At 26.2% G+C, this 16,921-nt stretch overlaps 1 protein-coding gene across 8 annotated transcripts in view; it reads right to left on the bottom strand.

The window, feature by feature from the left end:
* The window catches only part of LOC129971168 (kinesin light chain-like), a 71,201-nt gene extending 58,518 nt beyond the window's left edge, over positions 1-12,683 (bottom strand). For 4 of the 8 annotated variants that reach the window (XR_008784769.1, XR_008784770.1, XR_008784771.1 and 1 more), the window contains exon 1: positions 4,118-4,554. Coding sequence is in view for 4 of the 8 variants with exons in the window: in XM_056084691.1 (XP_055940666.1) it covers positions 4,118-4,419 (302 nt within the window). In the remaining 4 variants the exon portion in view is untranslated. Of the gene's footprint in view, positions 1-4,117; positions 4,555-12,264 lie in introns of those variants that run through there. The other 4 variants (XM_056084690.1, XM_056084694.1, XM_056084693.1 and 1 more) reach the window with 2 other exon arrangements.
* Between the last annotated feature and the right edge of the window lie 4,238 nt (positions 12,684-16,921).

The raw sequence follows: 16,921 nt of genomic DNA, 5'->3' as shown, positions 1-16,921 counted from the left end.
ACGGAATGAAACTTCTACCATGAAGAAGATATACGCAGCCCGCATTTCAAATAAGCTATACCACTTGTTACATAGTAAAAAGAGAAGAAATCGATAGAAAGTTCCCATTCTCGCGTGGTATATGATGCAACTAAACGATGCGCACAGAGAGGGAAAGGAAGTACTTTCCTAAAAGCAGAAAAATCGATAGTTCGCGTTTCTGAAGCTGTTGCCACAGACACGTCTCATGGCCCTGACCGTGTGATTCTCTAAGGCGCTGTAGATCACGAAATAATCTTATTTCAGAATACATACAAGTAGTAATCAGTATTTAAGGTATCCGCCTACGTTGGAAACTTGAATGAAAATCACTGATATTTTTTTTTTCATGTTTAATCTGAAAGCCTACATTTACTTCCTCAAAGCCCTTTTTTTTTGTATGTCTATGATAATAAGAAATGAAATTAAAGATAATTTAATAGAGTTTAATAGATGAAAATGTAATTATAAACAATATTACAAATAAGCATTTTCGTTATTCTTATATGGGTTATTTAAAAATTGTCTTTACCTATTTCATTTCTTTTATCATATACCTGATATTATTTAGGAATGGTTTATTTCCTTTAGGATTTTTCGGCAAGCATTTTTTTATTGCACTGTTGCAAATTTAGATAATTCTAAATCAATAAAGTATCTTGATTTTTCTCTGATGTTTTAATTTCTGATAGATAGCGTTTAAATCGTATTTATGACATTTGATAACAGCATCTTCAAGTTAGCTAACATAAAATTCCAAGCCATAAAACAGAAGAAATATCGAAATCTACCGATACCAGCTGCATCGCAGATTACAATACACGATCATTACAGAAAGAAAGGTTTGGGGGAAAGGAAAACAATTTCCAAAACTGAAAATTTATAATGAATTGAGTTCGAGAAAAAAAATAATAATAACCTTACAATTTAAGAAGTTTTGAAGAAAAATCCTTTTTTCATCTTACTGAAAATTAAAAACAAAAACTGTAAAGTCATTTTTCCCAAAATGTAATTTTCTAAAAAAATTATATTTTTAAACATAATTACTAAAATACCATAAGAAATATGTCTGAAATTTCGCATACATTTAGTTTATAATATTGTCTACGGAATAAATTAAAATATAAGTGCATAGATTGTAATTGTGGAACTATTGTAAAATTGCGTACTTCCTTAAATTTTGGTAAAATTAAAATTTAGAAAAATCTGTCATTTTACATAAAAACTCTTTACAAGAAATTTATATAGAAATTTATATTCCCATATATATATATATATATATATATATATATGGAAATTTGCTTTTGAATGGAAATATCTTTACAAAAAAAACTAGGCTAAAAATTTTGAATTTTTAAAAATATTTAATAAAAATAAATGAATTATAAAATATTTTTGTACCATAAATTTATTGAATAAATATCATTTGAAAATAGAAAAATATTGCTTTAAATATCATTATTAAAAAAATGCCTCCGAAAGCAGTAACTTTTAAGTTAATGACTTTTTTATTCAATTCGGCTGAAAAATCAATAATTTGTATATAACAGCAATCAATCTGTATAAAATTCACACAAATGCAATGATATAAAGAGTAACATCTGTTACTCAAAAATCTCTATCATCTGAATTTTTTAATTATTCGTATTAATGAGATGTCTTAATAAAAGACGTTGAAACAAACTTAAAGGAAATTCGAGACTTTTATCCGAAGCAGCAAAGCATTATAATGCATTGGATTCTATTCGTCTGCCTTTGTATTATAATTAAAAATTTATTATTACAACGCTAATATGAACGTTAAAAACACTAACATCATTTATGTGAATTATTTCAAAACAAAACACATAACGCGCATATGTATTAATGCTGAAATAAAAACGATGAAAGGAACTATTGCAAAACATACTAAAAATTATGCTTTTAAAAATTTATTAAATTTAGAGAAAAAAAAACAGCACGGAAATAAAATTTAAATTACTGAAAAGCCGATTTTTAAATTATACAGTAGTGTAAAAATGGTTGTTGAGCAACTATATGTTCCAAAATTATGGCAAGAAAAACCCATTAACATTTAAATTCCTTTTTAATTAAAAATCGAACAAACATTTTTTTTTTAATTCTTTCTCAATAAGTCCCTATTATCAAAGAATGTCATGTTAAAACAATATTAATGTTGTTGACTTAAATAAGGCTTCCACATATAACTTTTATGGTTCTGGATAAATTATGACATGCCTCCATAAAAATTTTTTAAAATGTGCAACTTAAATTTAAGATACAAGATTTGCTAAAACATTTAACTGCGGATTCGAAACAAATTAACAATATGTAATAATTTATTCCGCATTACCAGTGGATGACGCATTGCGTGCTTAGGATTGTAAAAACAGCTTTATTACCTCGCTTAATAATAAAGGAAATGTGCGTGTGAGAATTCGAAACATTTTTTAAAGTTTATTAATTTAAAGAATAAATGAGATTTTGGCGTTTTCAATAGAAATTTCCAAAAAAAAAAAAATGAGACTGTTTTTGTATCATTTCGAAATTTAAACCAATGTCATCTTAATGATACCAATTTAATTGTCGTTCATTTTAATGACATAAGTTTAAATGTCAATACCGATTTAATTATTATAAGATTTTTTTTTTTTTTTTTTGGTGGGGAAGAGATAGTTTTGAACAATAGATTTCATTTTTCTCCGGAAATTCAAACTGTTTACTTTGTTCTATCAAATATCGCGTGAATTTCTTTCATTGTTGAACAAGAATATGTTTAAGGCCTTAGGTACAATTGGCAGCCGAGAATCGCCAGGCATTTCCCCCTTTAACTTGCGCATTGCGAATTCAATGCTTTATACAAAAATAATAAAAAATCTACTGTCTTTATAAATTGTTCTGCGCATCTGCAAATCTGTTTCAAACAAAAAAAAAATTTCCAGATAAATAAAATACCGGAAACGTTAATGTGTATGTAGATTATATAACGAACAAGAAGGTAAAGCAGGCAGAGGAAACGGATAGTTACGAACGCATTATGGCATCATGAAACTTTTTAACTCCATTTAGAATGATTCATATGCAGAATGAACAGAACACATGTAAAGTTATTAAAATAGCACGGTAGTAATGTCTTTCATAATTTTATATTTACTTTGGAAAATCATGAACATGAATTATGCATAAAAGATGTAACTGAAACAATATCCTACCAATATTCTAAGAGAAGCAACTGGTTTGCCAAATGTGACAAATAATAAACAGCTTTCAACTTAAAAATAAAAGAGTAATGTAAAACCCTGTTAAGTAATAATAACCAAACTTCATATTACTATCAACAGAAATTGCCATAAAGTTTACATAGCAACCAAATTATTAACTTGATTAAATAACATTCATCAATGGACATAGAGGTATCTAGCATTTAGATATAAAACAGTTTTTGCAAATTCGCTTATATAAAAAAAATTACAAATACTAATTTCTGAAATTTATTTGCAAGCTTATTTTAACTTTGTGTTATTTTCAAACAAACTTTTAAACACAAAACTATTTAAAGAAAAGCTAGAAATACCAACATTTAAAGATGTATACATATTATAAAATAAACCATAATCAGCACAAATATTATAAAATACCAACATTTTTTTTAATGAGAAATGTTTTCCTAAAAATTTAAGCATTAAAGGGGAAAATATGCAAAATAGTCATATTATTTGAAGACTTTTTCTAAAAAGCTATCAACAATTCTTATCATAAATATTTTGTAGGGATAATAATACAAACAGAATGAATCTTAATGCTATTTGAAGGAACATCACTTTACCGATCCAAATATAAAACAAACAAAAAAATTCTTTGAAGTGATTTTAGGAATTTTGAACCAATACTTTTGATTTTAGAGAAGGTTTTATCAAAAAGGAATATAAATTTCACTCATAAGTTATTTTATAAAAATAAAAAAGTTTGCTTACTCCCAGTAAATGTAAATACAAAAAAAATTCATAAATGATTCCTTCAGAATTTAAAACAGAAAACGATGCCAAATGTAGATAATAATTTTTAAATGGAAATAAGGAACTGTTATATTTTTCAATACCTTAGGTCCAATTCCGTGTCTTCAATGCCATTGGTTTCACTAAATCGTCTAAGAAATTTACGAAAAGCAGGCGGAATATCAGGATCCTCAGAAACATTTTGTTCCTGTTCATTTTTAATCTCATGATCACTATTTTGTGTAGATGCATCACTATTGATATCTGTTACTGAATTTTGGGAATCCAAGGTCTTGTTCACACATTCCACAAGAGTTGAAACCTTTACATACTGATTATCACCTAACTCTACTTCATGAACTGATTTTAAACTGTCCAACCTCTCAACTGCTTTTTTGGCTTCCATGTGACCAAAGAAGTAATTATAAAATCAAAATAATTTTAATTGCCTAATAATAACAAAATATTTCAAATATAGAAAGAATAAGCAAATAAACATGCATGATATGCAAAAATAATTTATCCCTTAATTGGAGCACCAAAGAACGCCTCTCATACACATAGCCAAATCACAAGTTGGTAATCATTTTTGATAGCCACAAAAGAAGAAAGATATCAAAATGTGGAAATGATAACATAGTACGTATCAGGCAATCCGTTACAGAAATTGACAGTAACTAAGGAAACAGATAAGTAGGATAAAAATAATAAAGAAAAAAATACAATGTTTACTTTTTCACTTTTTTTATTAATTTACTAGCTCAATTTTTAATATTTTCCTTTAAAAAAAAGTTTCACTTTTCCTTCACTTTATTTACATATACACTTTATGTATAGGTTAGTAAATAATTTTTTAATTAAATAAAACAACTTCATAAGTTTTTTTTAACAAACTAAATAGTAAAAATAGCATCATTCAAATTAAATTATTATTATGACAATTTTAATATATTTAATAATTTGATATGTTCTCTCAGAGATACAAGTTTATATCTTAGCAACTTCAAATAAGACCAATCAAATTGAAATTCCAAATGCAACTCTTGAATAAAACACAGCATGTGAAGGATTTTTCCTGTTTAAAGGTACCAAACTCAAAAACTAATCTTTCAAAGAATGTCAAATCAGAACTATTAAAAATTTGTACTCTTATGATGGCAGTTTATGTCTCCAGACAATTATTAACATGATAATGTTTACAGGTTGGCAAACTTTCTCTAAATTACATTATTTAAAAATCATTCAAATAGTATGGCATGTTGTAACAAAATCTATTTTTGCAAGAAATACACAATAACTTAACAATCAAACTGTATGTATTTTCTGTGTTAGAAAATTTAAAATAGAATTAAGGTTAAACACTAAACAGAATAATGAATTGAATAAGGAAAAACTATAAAAAGAGGAAAAAGAAGCTTGCAAATGAATAGTTTAACCTTATTTTATGTGTAGTCAGTGTGCTTGAAAATGATACCAATACAAAAGTTAAAGTACCATTCAACAAATTCCATCATTAAAAAAAAATTCTTAGTGTATATTATATAATGAACTTCCTTGTCAGAATCAAACCGATTCATCTTTGGAGAACAAACTGAAAAATAAAATGACAGTAAAGATTTTGAACTATAAAATTTAGTTGCAGTGACTTGTTCATGAACTTTTAACTAAATTTTTCATGAAAACCAAAACTCTAGTAAACATCATGTCCTGAGTTTATTTAAATCATATGGTATAAATGAATCTACACAAATAAAAAGCCTGTTTATTCTGAAAACAACAAGAGACATTAATATGTAAATGAAGATTTGATAAACAATTGGTCATGCTATTCATTTATACTTTTTCCTTTTCTAAATTAAAGAAAGCCTTATATTAAATTTAAAATCTTTTGGAAATTCTTTTAACTAAAAAAAAAAATCAAAATACATTTAGGCACTAAATGCACAAATAATTAACCAAAATATTAGAAGAGTTGCTGAAAAATGGCTATTTGAAAAATTGCACTACTCTCACCATTATAATCAATAGACAAACAAATCATTTACCAAATTATAAGCCAGGAAGGGCATTATGGCTTCATATCATTAATTCACTCTAGCCTTATGCAACAATGTATGCATGAAAACTGTCTAATATAGTTACACTCATCAAATGGAATATTTATTAATACATTTGTTCAATTTACCTTATGTTTTATACAAATTATTAAAAGCTTGGGAATTTTCTTACATATTGATTTATAATAATACTGAAATACTGTAACTATATTTTTAATAGCTTATCTATCAAACTATTCATTGTAAATATAATAACAATGCAGTTAAAACACCTAGATTTCTGAGAATTTTACTGAGGTATGAAAAAATTCAAACAATTTAGTCACATAAAAATATATAGTATATGCTCATAAAGAATTTCAAAATATTTATTTTTGATAAAAATTTCTTAGTTAATGTAATTTTGAAAATATATTTTTTTATATGAATCATGAGAATCTTTGCAATTTTCTAGCTGTTTTTTAATCACTTATACCATTTTATAAGAATGAATACTAATTATAGACTTTACTATTTACATAATTAAAATTCATTAATTCTGACAGATACATGAAACGGTAATCTTTAAGACAAACACAGATGTATTTCAAAGTTGCAAAATAAAATTGAACAAAACCAGCAGTTGGTCAATATAAGCCTTAGATGTTTATCTATGCTTTATCTTTGTTATCTTTTAGTTTTTCTTTTTAATTGAAAAATAGAGTTGCATGTCAAACTTTGATGTAATAATGGATCAAATTATTAAATGAGACTTTAAAAAAATATAACATTTCATTTATCATTTAAAAGCATACAAAATAATGTAATAAAAAAAATCAATCTCGGGACTTGAATGTGCCTTTACATTTTAGACATCTCTGAATTTACAACACACATTTTTAAAACCATGTCTGTCCTTCATTGTTGATGAAAACAATTTAGAAATGCAATTAGCTTTAATGATTAAATTTAACACAAAGATTTGAAGTTGTGTATTCAACTTTAGATAAAATTCATCAAAAGAATGACTATTCATAGGTCATAAATGTATATGAACACAATAACTCAAAAATATAACAGCTTACATTAATAAAAATTTTGTATACTGTTTTAATACTAAAATTATATGTCTGTATCAAATTTTAGCTCTAAATGATATAGTGGAAGGTATTCAAAATGCATGTTTAGTTTACTTCAAAACATACCTATTACATTACTATACAAAAAGCATGGGTATTCCAATTCTTTCGAGGATTTGCTACTTTCTTCCCTATAATAAATGCAGCTAATGCAGAATAATTTACAAAAACAACTGAATAAAAAGTTCTATATTGCTTAGGCACACAAGAAAGATACGGACAAACTCTTCTGCTACTCTATCAATGTTATATTATTATTTTAGTTCTCAATACAATATCTTTATAGCAATATTTTAAAATAATTTGACAGCAATTAAGAAATTACATTCAAATGAATAAAGTACAGAGAATAACATCTTAATAAAATAAAGAAATCTTTATGAATTCATACATGAATTCTTTTTTCTCACATTATAAAAAACATGTTTTTAATTATGTTTTATGTGCCCTTAAGAAAGGGCAGGGGGAGAGATGCTGTTTTGTTCAACAAACTTTCAACTTCAGAGTTTTCTGCCACAGTAGCATTTTCTTAGATACAATAATTATCAGGCACTTTAAGAGAGAGAAGATAATCTATATCTTTGTAGAATAGGTATTCATTTCTCTTGTAAAATGATTAATTAGTTTCATGTTGCAGTAAAACAAACAGTAATGCAAGATAATGGAAGTCATGTTCCATGCGTTAAAGTAATATCTTTATTTTTCAACAATTAACATGGTGGAAGGTAATTAAAACTATTGTAAATAAATTAAAACCATTTTAGGAAATCAAAATATGACATTAAATTTAAAAATAAAAATTTTAAATAATTTATAAAAAAAGAAAATATATTGAAACTTGAATTTTCAAATTCAATTCTTCTCAATTTAAGACAATAGTTAAAAAATATCACTGGAAAGAAAAGGTATATAGTCTGATAAATGCATTTTATAATGATGTTCTGTGGGGGGGAAACAGAATAAATAATTTTTTTTTAAAAAATCCAAATAATTTGTTTACAAAATAGTACTAACTACTCTTCAGTCTGAAGAAATTTTTTTCTTGATGCCCCAGTTCTTCTAAGCAGAATATTAAGACTAAAAAACAGATCACGATACATAGAAAATATCTATGTACTTATCTTAGAACAAAGTATTTAACCTTTTAACAGATTATTGGTAGAGTAGTAATACTACAGCAGAAAGTAACTCACATTAACTTGCAAATATACATATATCTTTTAAAAATAGAATCTCTAAAAAAGATGGCATGAAAAAAAATAGTTAAAAAAAAAATGTTTTTAGGAGGAAGGGAAGCAAGCAATATGACTTTATTAGTAGTAAATCAATTACATTCCTAAACAGAAATCGCCAACTAAAAATTAACATTTTTCCTTTCTAAAAGGCTACAAAATCCAAAGAAACATAGAAATCGATCATAATGAATATCAAAAAATTCAATTTATAGCAATTTTAAAACAAAGAGCATTCTTTACTTAGTAGCAAAAAGCAGCATATTTTTAAAATTAATTTATTAACCCAAGAGATAAAGATATAATAATTACACATTTTTCGTTCAACTAAATGTGTTAATTTTAAAAATAATATTATGTTCAAAGATAAGAATTTTTATTGTTCTGATTTTGTAATATCCAAGTTATTTCCTAAAAAGACTTCACAGTCGGTACATCTCAGACATGGATGGTTTGCATCTAATTATTTGACAGTTAACAAAATTATTATTGAAATTTATGTACAATTCCTGCCAATTTCATTAAAATAAAAAAATTTGAAGAAGTTTTCATTAAAATTTATCAAATAGTTATGAATGGATTTTTATACTTTAATGGTTTATTTACATGTATCATTTTTCAGCATAAAAAGAATTTGGTTTAGTTACATTAATGTTCTATGTTTTGTTATTTTTAGACAGATCTCTAATTCCAGCTCACACTCAGATGACAATGATAGAATGCGAAACAGCAATACTCTCTCCAAAACTTTTGTATCATATAAAAGGGAAAATATTTTACCTTCGATGAATTTTACATGTACTAAGCTCATAGAGACAGCAGAAAATGAAATCTGAAAACGCAAATACAAAATTTTCCAGATATAATATTAAAATTTGCCACAATATCATCATGGTTCTTTAAAAAAGAAAAGTAATCAAAAAGGGAGATAAATATTTCATGAAGAAGCATGATTTTGCTGAACTATACAAATTTAAGAAATGAAAACTTTTCAATGATTCATTTCTTTTTAATGAAGAACATTTTCAATATATCATAATATATAAATAATCGTGATACATTAAGAATGCATTTTAATTATTCACTAAATTAACATACTATTTATACTTTGTTCTCTCATTTTACAAACAGTTTTTCTATTTAATAACATAAAAGCTGGAAAAAGATTTAATAACTTATGCTATTAATAACATGGAATATCAATAAGCTCCAAATGTCAATTACATTTTTTCTTAAATGAATCAGTTTACATTCTCATTTATTTCTTATAATATATACTAATCATACAAAAACAAAAAGGCTTTCTTCCTTTTACCTAAGAATTGATTACAAACATATGTTAAGAGCATTTATTTTCACCCTCCCCTATTTTAAGTAAATGTTTTCCATTGTTACAATCTTTGGTATTATAGCATAGGGAAATGTAATAAAAATACAATTTTGCAAATATATAAGTAATAATTAATTGATAATTCTTTTCAATATTTAAATTTACTAAGTACATCTTTAACACAATATAAATTAAAGATGGTATTATTTATAACAAAAGTATTATTAATTTGGGACAACTTTTCAGTATAATGGGATAAAAAATTTCAATACATCATGTCATTTATAAATCAAAATTTTAACTCTAAGCATAAGTTTTTTTTTTAAACCTAAAAACTAAACAGTCAAAATCCACTAATAAGAGCTAAGAATGCATGAAAAAAGAGAATAAAGCAATTGTTAAATATATATATTTAAAAACAAATTACATCCATAAGGACAAGAATATCAACAGGAAAATGCCAGATAATTTCAATTACAGCAAATTCTAATTGTGAATAAATGAACATTTGATACGAAAAAGTCAACTTTACAAGCTAAAAGAAATTTTCATTAATCTCTTCTCTCCTCCACCCCAATTTCATTCATAAGTTCAGAAGACTTCATAACTAATACAGCCACATATTATACTTTCAGAGTGGAGAGATTCAATGAGAAATACATATAAAAAAAGAATATATATATATATATATATATATATATATATATAAGCAAAGAAAATCAATATCATTCAATAACAGATTAAATACGAAAATATACCTAAATACTGAAAAGTGCAAATAATATTTTGATAAATCTATTTTTTTTTTTAATTTTGATTATTAGATCAATTACATTAAGTAAAAGACAAAAAAGCATGGCAAAATAAATGCTAAGTATTTAACTTTAAAATATACTATTACAGTTTGATTATATATATTTTTTAAATGTCAAAATTTAAAATAATTATTCAGTCATTTACTAGAGTAAAGATACATCTCTTCAGCATTTTATTCTTAATCATTTCTTTAATACTTTGTAAATTAAAATAAGTATGCAGACTAAAAATTAATATAATATAGAACATAATGCCGAATGATAAAATTAGCATTTCATACAATAAAATTTGCATAATAAATGTATTAAAAATGCTTCTAAATGGAAAAATGCCATGCATACAATAATTAAATTGCGTATTTAATTAATTAATCATTTAAATTTCCTTTTACTTTGAATCTGTGAAAATATTATTTACTTTATGGTAAAAAGTTATTAAATGTAACAAATTATAAAATTAATGCCGGGAAATTAAGCTGCTTAAATCCATGTTTAATATTTTTAGGTAAATAGTATAAAATAAATGTCTGAAAATATCAAAATTAAAAAAAAAAAAAATTATTCACACAGATTTTCAACAGCAAAATTTTGATTTTATCTTTAAAACATCCCAATCTGATTTCAAAGATATGAATGCAACTGTCAAAATGTTAAATAAAAACTTAAGACAATTTTTGTACCATATTGTAGACTTCAGTTACGAAACTTAAAATGTGATTATTTCCAATACAAGAAAGTAAACTAAGTTGTATTTATTATATTTTTCATAAGATCAAATCTTGTAATTTTTATATTAAAAAAAAATTAGCAATGCTTTGATTTTAATCAAAATGATAAAATGCTTAATAAGCCACACATTTCAAAAACACTTTTAATAATTTTAATCTAACACTTTATATATACAAATAATTATTCATAAATTAACTACAATTAAGTAATTTTATATGAACCAAATCAATTACTTTTAGAAAAGATTTTTGAGAAAGAAATTAGAGAATCAATCAAAAGAATAATTACTTTTGTCAATATACTAAAGCATCCCGGACAAAGAAAGTTACATAGAACATAGTTTTTTGGTATTTGAAAATATATATTACCAAATCTCATATATGATTAGATTAAATTCAATGTGAAGTCAAGGTAACTTTGCTGGAGTAAATACCACAAAATAAAAATTTAGATAATAAAAAAAGTGTTTGAAACTCAATCGATTTTTTATAACAGCAAATAAAATTTAGGACAATAAGCAATAAATATCATGTCCATAAAATAAGAATATGCAACTTGAGTAATTGCAAGTATGCTAAACAAAGACTTTTAAAATCAAGTTGTTTAAAAAAATGAGAAGTTATGGATAATTTTTCCTATTGAAGTAATCTAGTTTTAAGAAAATTGATTACATAAAAAGATATTGTGTCATAAAAAGATTTGTATAATCCGATTTAACTGTTGTTGTTTTACTGCTGTTTAAGCAAAGCTCACCAGCGGCATTAAAGCAACAACAATCAAAGATCAACTGGAAATTAAAACAATCAAATGATAAAAATTTGTAACCCATAATCTACTGATATAAATTATTATTCAATATAAAACATATAACTCAATTTACAATACAAAAATGTGAAACATAATTTCAAGGTAAAGATGTATTCCCAAACCATACGTAAGCAGAAAAGATCACAATTCATTTTTTACTTACCAGATATTCAACAAAATATAAATGCTAGAGGTTCATTTAAAGTTTTCTTAGAAGTTCCTGGATGAAATACTTTTTGAATTTAAGATCGCTAAGCGTTAAACTTAGCGATTATGACTCACTCACACAAACAAGATCATATCCTACAGATGCGATATTTTCCATACACGAAAGCAGATTTTTAGGCTTCTACTTCGTGATGTCGGGTGGTTTTGAACGCTGGCCAAATAATATCATTCACGAAGTACCGGCTGCTGTCATAGTTCATTCAGAAATCACGAGCGAAAAAAATTTTGTACGACGAGATTTAATCACACCCAGAAGCAATGAAAATATTGTCTACTGCCGATTAGCTTTCATACAACGTAATTTTGCCAAGAAAGTGAACGAACGGAAAAAAACTAGATGAGAGCGAATAACAAAATTATAGAAGAAACATTTCGCAGCTACTTCAATGAATTAAAAACCCAAAATACGCTGTCTAGCAATAGATGGCACTACACCTTGCGAAAACGATGAACAGACGTTGCAGCGCAAACGTTGAGTGTAGTGAAGCCTCTTGAAAAATAATGAACAATTGCAATAAAAAGAATACAGATAACGGAGATTTTTTTGAACTTAAAAAATTTATTAATGAAAGTATAAATATACACAATATTTTGAGATAAATATCATATAAAGTGCTTTCAAATGCGGACTTCATTCGGAAATTATGTATAAAAGGCAATGGCCTAAGCTTTCGATTCTACAAAAAAGATTCCAGAAAAATGTCTCTTTATTGTTCTATTGAAAATATTAAGAGAAATCAGTGATGTATTTCAAACTAGACAGCCTATTTATTGATTTTAGCAATAAGAGCCATAGGCTATAGCTCTTTTAAGAACCATAGGCTGGTTGATAACAAAATATTACTACCTAAATGCTAAATAAATAATTGATTTCATTAGAAATTCTATGCATTATAAAATAATGCGATGATTATTAACATGTTTTCAAACAGAAATGAGAAGTTCGTCTATATTTAAATACGTTCACTTAGCTATTAAAGTATTTTAAACACTGCTTAAGATATCCATATCCCAATTAAAAAGAATGATGTGTCATTCACTTCGGAGAGGGTCCTCTGATCCGGAACTGAGTACGATCGAACTCGGATCCGATAAAGAATTGATTAATCGAATCCGTCCTAACGAAACCGCTCACAACGGCTGATGTATGACTTTTGTTGAGAGAAAAGATGTATTGCTTTCGAATATAGAATAGGAATATAGAAGGTATCCTATCTCTTATATTCCACAGCTACATTTTTTACAGACAAGTTCTTCGGAAGGAGTGTTTTGTTTTCATACATTTTGGGATACTGACAAGGAATACTATAAAAAAATCAGCTTACTACCTGATTTCGTTAAACAATTCTAAATAGGATAATGATTTTTTTATGTGTATGTGTGACGCATAAAAGGGAGCTTGAAAAATTCCTTGTTAATACGTGGGATGTTATTCGTGTCAATCAACCCTGTTATTAGAACTTTTATAATCATTTTAATGATAATTCACTTAAATTTGATGTTAATTAAAATATCGTTTATGAATTTTTCAAATAAAGAGCAACGGCCCGTATTTTTTTTTCACCATCATAAATATATTTTGTAAATATTTTTTAATTGTACTTTTAGGTTGTAATCCAGTTAGAAATTTCCTATAGTTATTTTAAGCATTTTTCCATTGTGCGCTTTGATAAAGATGAACAAGATTATCTTGAAGAAACCACTAAGTTTTCTTGCTTAAAAGTAATCATGAAATCCAATTAAACATTTTGATTATCTCGCTTTTATATTGTCTGTCTTCTAAAGTGTTTGTGTTGGAATTCTACAGGGGAGACTGTTTGATCTTGAACTACCTAACTTGGTACAAGTACAGCTTGAAAAGTGAACTGTGTCCCAAAAAAAGATTTTTAAAACTTTAATTTATTAAAAAATAGGAGAAATTTGAATGCTTTTCTGCCATAACTTACGAAAATGTTTCAGCAAAAAATAATTTTTATATCAACTTAAAATTTAAAAAAAAAAAAAAAAAAAAATCTTTTTCAATGTATCAAATTTTTTACCATATGATTTCTTGCCTATTTTTAATTAATTTTTAAAAATATTTTAAATTTATTTTATAATAAATGTATTGTTGAAGTAAAACGCAGATCAATTTCATTGTTGCTATAAATATTTCATACAGATTTCATTCAATTTTTGATGATCAAGATAGGAAAATCTTGCTTATCTTTCAAAGTTGAGTAGGTTTATGTATAAGGCATGCTTTTAATAAAAAAGATTGAAATTTTATTGTTCTTACAACTGAAGTTTAATTTCAAAATCATGCAAGGATTAAACATTTTGAAATATACACATTTTTTTAATACTGTTGCCCTTTATTCCGATATAATAAAATGTGTAAAGACATAGAAAATTAATGTAATTCATAGCACAATAAAAAGAATACTGTACAGTTTCTAAAATAGATTAAGTTACTTGGCTATCAAAATTTAAAATTAAAAAATTACTGTGGAAACCATTAAGACAATCTAATAAAAATATTTGATTAAAATGTTTAACAACTATTAATCTTGATGAATAAACTGGTTCTCCAAATGCAGCTAGCATTATAATAAAATTTTTACATAGTTTTGAGATCACAAAATTATTTAGAAGGAAAAGCTATAACCCATATTAAAATGCCATTTAAAGATTAAACACTTCTGACTGTTTGATTTTTGAAGATACTATTGCAAACGCTTGATAAATTTAAAAACTTGTATCGGAGAAAAAGTTTGAATGCGCAGTTATTTCGTTTATTGTGGGAATGTACCGTTGATGGGTGTTTGTCTTTTTAACTTGAAAAATTTCAGGGCTCCCAGATACGAAATCTATTTATTATTTTTGAAGAAACACTCTCTTTGTCGATCTGTTTAGCTGAACCCTTTTAACTGGAAGATTTTTTAGGTAGATAAACTTGAAGATATAGGTAGATTTTCTCTGTCTGAATCAGCTTGAGACATGATAGCTCAGTTAACAATGAAACTTACTAAGTATTTTAACTGTTTAATTTGCAGTTCATTTAATATATCCACTTTGGGTTCATACATAATTTAAATTCATGGTGGTGATTTTTATATAGGAAGTGCTCCCACCAAGCGCATCAATCTTCACGACGAAAAATATAAATAAGATTCTGGAAGATATGATTTTACGTATTTTGCATTAAAGGGCTAAATAAAAGAATTGTTGTGTTTTCTAAGTAAAGCATCAATGCAGTTATCATTGAGTATATATACCAATATTCCTCCAGAATTAATATGGTAACACCATCTGATAATTTTTAAGCTGTGTAGTAAGAAAAATTCTAGAAAAAAAATACAGTCACATTACAAAAAAATATAATGCAATTAGGAACATAACACAATTGCCATACATAACTGGAATCCACCATTTTATTTTTATTTTTGCTAAACTTCACAAACATATGATGTAAATAACTTAAGAATTTAATTTTAAATTCAATTCAGTTACAAGTGAAATGTAAACTGTGTAGAGGAGCCAAGGCCTCGTTATAATAGAGTAATATGCATGCTACTTCACTAAACGTGATTTTCATGATGGGCTCCATTCTTCAGCATAATCACTCTTCAGTCAACAAGGGCAGTGAGGAGTTGCGAACACGTTCATCGTTTTAACTAGTTAATGCAGAAAAATATATTCCCAAAATTTTAATTTCAGAGAAGATAAATTGTCTTTATAAAAATATTTTTTTTTATTTTATCTAAACATTAAATCTTAAAAAGTTGCTTCATTTTTTTAAAAAAAAAATTGCTATCTTGTAATTCTTGGCGAATATTTTTGGTGATTAATCTGTGACATGTGATTAATAGTATTCAAAAATTGAATTCGTATTTTAGGAGCATTATTTACAACCGATTGAAACAAAGATTTGATACAAAACTACACTTATAATCTCAAAATCCCATGCCAGATTTGATATATTGCAGTCATTGCGTTTTTGCATTATCGTGTTTACTTATTTCTGAAAGCACAGACTGACAGTCAGTCAATCTTTTGTTGATTTTGGCTTATAATTTGATAGGTGTCTACGTTATAGATGTTAAATCTGTGTACCAAATCTTATCTATCTAGTTCTTTTCATTTTGCAGTTATCGTGCTAATTTATATTCGAACAGCCGGACAGCCGGACTTCCGCTAATCATATTTTAGCCAAAATTTGACAGAAATCTACAAATTTGGTTTGAAGACCGTATATCAAATTCCAACCATCTGGTCCAAAGCATTTCGGAGTTATCTTTGTCACAAGCAGACAGATGAACATTTTCCAAAAGTGAGCTTTTAGATCTCAGAGAGATCTAAAACGTGGAAAGTCGGCAAAATCTGAAGTTCAGATTTTTTGACTATTATACTTTTTTCTATACTACGTATACGAGAAAGTAAAAATGCATAGATCAAATCGTTCTCCTTAGAAAATATCTTGTGCGGAACATCATACCAATCATGCTTTTAGGATTGATCTCGTTACCGGAAATTTGTAAACAATCATTTCAAACAAATAATTGTTAATTGCCCAGAAACATTGCACCCGGGTTGTTTCGTACTTGTCACGT

Source organism: Argiope bruennichi, chromosome 6 (genome assembly GCF_947563725.1).
Source record: "Argiope bruennichi chromosome 6, qqArgBrue1.1, whole genome shotgun sequence".
In the NCBI taxonomy this organism is placed as follows: Eukaryota; Metazoa; Arthropoda; class Arachnida; order Araneae; family Araneidae; genus Argiope; species Argiope bruennichi.
This window is presented reverse-complemented; position numbering and strand designations above follow the sequence as displayed.